The 5,299-nt window shown below is 45.3% G+C and overlaps 1 protein-coding gene across 1 annotated transcript; it reads right to left on the reverse strand.

The window, feature by feature from the left end:
• Window positions 1–491: 491 nt before the first annotated feature.
• SFRP2 (secreted frizzled related protein 2) lies at window positions 492–5,033 on the reverse strand. The gene is made up of 3 exons (XM_019534500.1): window positions 4,474–5,033; window positions 2,983–3,063; window positions 492–1,581 (listed from the first exon to the last, which is right to left on the reverse strand). Exons 1-3 carry the CDS (start codon window positions 4,970–4,972, stop codon window positions 1,277–1,279), a joined length of 885 nt encoding a protein of 294 aa, XP_019390045.1. The 5' UTR covers window positions 4,973–5,033; the 3' UTR covers window positions 492–1,276.
• Window positions 5,034–5,299: the final 266 nt, after the last annotated feature.

Consider the following 5,299-nt stretch of genomic DNA (forward strand, 5'->3'; position numbering starts at 1 on the left):
TGTTTTACCATTTTAATTATTATTCACCATTACATGTTCTGAGGTTTTCAGGTAGTTCGTGCATGGACTAGTGTTGCTGTAGTATCTGTGTAACACCGTCAAAATAGGTTTCATTTGAACCAAGTCAGTCGTTGTCACCTTGCCTTTATAAAGAGCAAAGTCTTCTGACGCAGAACAGTCACCACCGAAAGAAGCAACAGAAAATGGGATGCTGTGAAGAGACTGAAAAGAAACATGCTGAAAATTGGGTGGATGAAGGCTCCAATCTTGGGTGGATCTTAAGTTTGCCTGGGATCTAATTGATTTTTAGTGAAGTAAGAGTACCACTACCACTGCTGTTGGATGAAAAACTGCCTTAAAAGATCCCAAGGTGTGGGACACTTGGAGCAAGCTTTGCTGTATTACTTGTGGTGGTTCTTTCTTTCTGATTCTCTCAGATTTTCAAACTTTGTAAAGATCTACCCACCTCAAAACAAATAAAAGACAAATGGTAAACTATGATGTAAAGTTTATATACAAGAATATAACATTTATCTGGAGTATTTACAAGGTTGAGTAAAGCAATATTTTACAACTCTTTCAGGTTAACCACTAGGTATATTACAGTTCGGCTACAAACGATTTAATCTGCAGAGTAAAAAGAAAAAAAAAAAAAGCTGCATTTAGATGAGTTGGTGACAAAACTGGTCCTTTTTGTAGAAGGCTTAGGTTTGAAGAAAAGAAATAGGAAAATGATTAATATGCTGTTATTTATGCATAGGTACCACATGCAGTCATTGTAACATCTTTTATAGCATTAAACTAGATGGTATGTCATTTCAGAATAAAATCAGACCAATGTGCAAGGCCAACACAAGGCAGAGTGGTCATCTGCCATCATGCTGTACCTCAATCACTCTTCTACATTATACAGTAATGCACACACACCTATAGCAAAATGTAGCAGTATAAAATTGACCAGCTTTCCTAGGATGATGGAAAAAAAAAGTGTAAACACTTTTGTACCCATGCAAAAAAAAAAAAAAAAAGCAGCTTGAAGCAAGCTATTTTAATACTTCACAAAAATATTCATGATTTTTATTACACTTTTTAATATATTTACAAAATTTGAGTAGGTTTTCCCACCTTTTTTTTTTTTTTAATTTTTCAACAAACAGCCATTGTCTCCCATGCCTGCTATATCTTGAGGTTCAGAAAGGCTGAAGCGAGAAGGTGCGAGAGGCCTGGAGAGCTTGGGACTGGGGGGAGCTGGTGGAAGTGACTAAAGTGAAAGTAACTAACATTGCAGTTTGCGGATGCTGCGGGAGAACCGCTTAAAAGCCCGCTGCCCTTTCTGCCACCGCTTCAGTGAGGTGATCACCAGCTCCCCAGCCTGCTTTTGTCCCATCACTAAGTAGGGTACGCTTATGTCATCCATCTCATCGCAGGTACACTGGAGGCCACCTTTGAGCCAGAGTACTATCTTTCTCAGATCCCTTTCTGTCAGCCCATTCAGCTTGTAGATGGTCTTGCTTTTTGTTTCAGGGGTGATCTTGGTGTCTCCATTGATGTAGGCGATCTCCTTCACTTTTATCTTCAGGGCTAATAGGGGGAAGGGGAGGGGGAATGATGGGATAGGAGAGAGAAAGAGAGAGATTGAGAGGTTTTTTTCCCATTAGTGTACATAAAGAAGACCTGGGGAGGGAGGTCTTCTATTGCTAATTAAACTGTCAGGGGCTGACTGAATGGGCAGCAGGTGGCTCCATTTCTAAAGCCACAAAGGGCATGCAAGTCATTTCAGTTTGAAATCAACTTTAGGGTTTTTTCCCCTCTCCTTTTCTCCAGCTTTTCCAGCATTTGCAAACCCAGAGTGGGCACATTTTGTACATTTAAATGTGTTAAGTTTTAACCTGGCACTAGGCATTCCTGATGAAACTCTAGGATTGGAAAGGGAGGGGACAGAGCCTCAGTCTAGTTTGAAACTTGATCTCTTCTGTGGTTGAAAACTTTAAACTTTAATTTATTAGGCTGGAGAGTAGTTTTAGGCAAACCTGTGAGGAAATGGTATTTCATATGTATTGTTTCTGAAAGAACAGATCACATGGAAAGAGATTGGTTTTACAGCTGCATTCGATTTGGTAAAACAACTAGGAGGGGGAAATACAAGGCTTGCTGAGAACGTACAAAACGTGTTTAGCTAGAAAAGAGTTTGTTAAAATACTATTTGCCAGTCCAAGGCTAGATAGGTGCTGTGTCCCACAGCAATTGCTTTGTTACTAAGGACCCGTTTCAGTTAACCCTGCTGTTTGTGCTACAAATCCATCTGCAGGTATAAAGACTGACTTATTATTATGGGGGTTTTTGTTTCCTTTTCTTGAAATATACTAATCGGATAATGTGCCATTTGCCTGTGTTCAAGGGGCTTTTCTGTCCTTTTTAAACTCCAGATCTTTATGTTATGTACATACGTGAGGCATACTACACATTACCTTTTCTGTTAAGCCATACAGAGCACATAATTCACAATCTGCAGAGAAAGTTTCAGCTAATATTTAATCAGGTATTGTGTTCTGTGGATCTCTCTCTCCTTTGGAAGGCTTGGCTCTCTTTTCCCCTGGGCGGTAGTTTAGAATGCACTCGCCTTTTCATCATACTTTCTACTCCTCTTGCCTAAGATCACCACATAAACAATACTAAACATCTACCCCATTTTTTTTTGAAAGGAAAGGAGGAAATTGTAAATGGAAATTGGACTTTGAAAGGATATTAAATCAAACACTTCACTCTGAGCACTAGGATTTTGCACAGCATGAGTGAATGATTCAAATATCATATTACGGAAGGACTGAGTTCAGTCTGATTTGTGAACGAAGACTACATCCTGATTGTAGTCCTCAACTGGGCAAATCTTCTATTGACTCCAAAGGGAGTTTTACCCAATCACTGCAGTATAAATCAGACCCCAAGACTTAGACCTCTAATCAGTGTTTGGGTTCCACTTACCAAAGTCATTTTTGCAGAGGTTTTCCACAATGTCATTGTCATCCTCACTTTTGTTTTTGCAGGCATCACATACCTTTGGTACTAGAAATATAAGAAATAGGCTTTTTCAGAGTTGATTAAAAGAGAACAGCAGGTGGCGTTTCAGAACACAGAAGTGTACTGAGGTCTTTTTCTACCAACTAGTATGTGCCTATTAAAAACAAAAAAAAAACAACCCAAAAAAACCCCACACAGCTAGCCATTACTTCTGACTTACCCTGCAGTTCTTAAATGAGACCAGAACTGAGCATGCAGAGATATTCTTTAAAATAATATAGCTAAAGAAACTTTTAAAATTATGAGTGAGGTTTTCATTTAAACCATGAAGGAAACATGCATTTATACAGGGGATGTAAAGTGTGTGTGTGTGTGTGTGTGTGTGCGCGCGCGTGCTGTCTTAAATTTGGAAATACCACAGGTCAGAGATCATGGATTACAGTATTTTTTCCTTTTGCAAAGGAATGAGAAGACGTGTGAAATAGGAGTGAAAGCAGCAAAGTACAATTACAAAAGCAACTATGTTGTAATTAAACGTTATAGGAATGAAGCCTTTCTAGGCGTGAGTTGATTTTGTTTACTGTTTGGGTTAAGGCGAATGTTTTAAGATGCAAAACATTTCCAATGAATTAACCCTCTAATCTAAAGAGGACTGGAAAACCACACAGCATCATCCTAAACTCGACTATTAATTGCAGGTCCTCTTACAAAGAAAGAGGAGACTGAAGAGGGGTTTCTGCTGAATGCCCTACAAGGGGTGAGCGAAGAAGTCCCTCTTCCCCTCCCAGGGGGAGCACAAATCAAGGCAGGCACACTGCGTTTTTGTTTTGGGATAGAAATATCAAAAGCACAGGAGGTTTCCATTCTCTCTAGAGCAACTTCCCCCACCCCCCTTTACCTCCCTCAGTAAAGTCTTGGTTTATTGCATGATCTTCTCCTGCTAATCAAAAACAGACCCAAAATAGATGCTGATGCTGGCTAGACCTGGAAGATGCCTCCCTGAAGCAGTTCTAAAAAAAAATACTGTGGCGTTATGTGCTTTCCCTGTGTTTCTTTATCAGCAAGCCAGCTTCTCCTCAACGGTCCTGCCACTTTTCAGTTTTCTCTCTAGCAACCCTATAAAAAAAATATTGGGGTTTCTTTGGGGGGAGCTGTACCAGGGTGATTTCTCCCACTGGAAACATCACCCCGGGAAGGATTTCACACTCTAGCAACCCTATAAAAAAAAAAGTAACAGTTTTTCCTTGGGAGAGTTGCACCAGGGTGACTTCCCCACTGGAAACAAGGGGGGAGAATCACCTTGGTGTAGCTCCTCAAGGGATTTCACACTCTAGCAACCCTATAAAAAAAAAGTACCATCTTTTTCTTGGGAGTGCTGCACCAGGGTGCTTCCCCAGCTGGAAGCAAGGGGGCGCAGCTTTCGGCGGGCAGATGGGCAGAGGCCGGCCGCCTTACCTTCGCGGGTGGCGGGGAGGATGTGGTCGCTGCTGCCCAGCGGGATGCACAGGTCGTTGTCGGGGGGGAAGCGGGTGCAGTCCAGCATGTCGGGCCAGGGGAAGCCGAAGGCGGACATGACCGGGGCGCAGCTGTCCTTCACCTTCTCGCACAGCGAGCGGCAGGGCTGGATGATCTCGTCCAGGTCGTCGATGCAGACGGGCGCGAAGAGCGAGCAGAGGAACTTGCGCGTGTCGGAGTGGCACTGCTTCTGCACCAGCGGGATCCACGTGCTCGCCTGCTCCAGCACCTCCTGCAGGCTCTCGTGCCCCAGCAGGTTGGGCAGCCGCATGCTCTGGTACTCGATGCCCCGGCAGAGCAGCAGGGAGGAGGGGATGGGCTTGCAGTTGGAGCGCTTGTAGGAGAAGTCGGGCTCCTCGAAGGGGAAGAGCCCCGCGCCCGGCGCCGCGCACTGCCAGGCGAGGAGGAGCAGGACCAGGGCGCGGTGTCCCCGCGGCATGTCGGGTGCCCGGCGCTCGGGCCCGCGGACGCGGAGCCCGGCAAAAAGGCGGAGCGGGAAAGCTCTGCTAGCCGAGCCCCGGGGCTTGCGAGGGCGGCGGAGAGCACGGGAGGGAGGCCCGCCGCCCGCACGCACGAGGCCGCGCGCTGCCGCCGAGCCGGGGGCGCCCGGTGCTTTTATGCCAATGCCGCGGGGGCCGCGAGGCTGGGAGGAGCCGCCCGCCCGCCCGGATTGGTCACTGCGCCTGCCCCGCTTTTCCTGGAGGGGTCCGCTCTCGCTCCCCCCTGCTCCTCGGCAGGCGGTCCTTAAAAGAAATGTGTGTGTGTG

This window comes from Crocodylus porosus, unplaced genomic scaffold (assembly GCF_001723895.1).
Source record: "Crocodylus porosus isolate Cpor-Errol unplaced genomic scaffold, CroPor_comp1, whole genome shotgun sequence".
NCBI classification, from domain to species: domain Eukaryota; kingdom Metazoa; phylum Chordata; order Crocodylia; family Crocodylidae; genus Crocodylus; species Crocodylus porosus.

Coding starts and splice junctions, on each gene's coding strand:
- SFRP2 (XM_019534500.1), bottom strand. CDS start 4,972: ATGCCGCGGGGACACCGCGCCCTGGTCCTGCTCCTCCTCGCCTGGCAG. Junction 3,064..4,473: donor CCTCCCCGCCACCCGCGAAG/GTAAGGCGGCCG, acceptor TTATATTTCTAG/TACCAAAGGTATGTGATGCC. Junction 1,582..2,982: donor CCTCTGCAAAAATGACTTTG/GTAAGTGGAACC, acceptor TCCCCCTATTAG/CCCTGAAGATAAAAGTGAAG.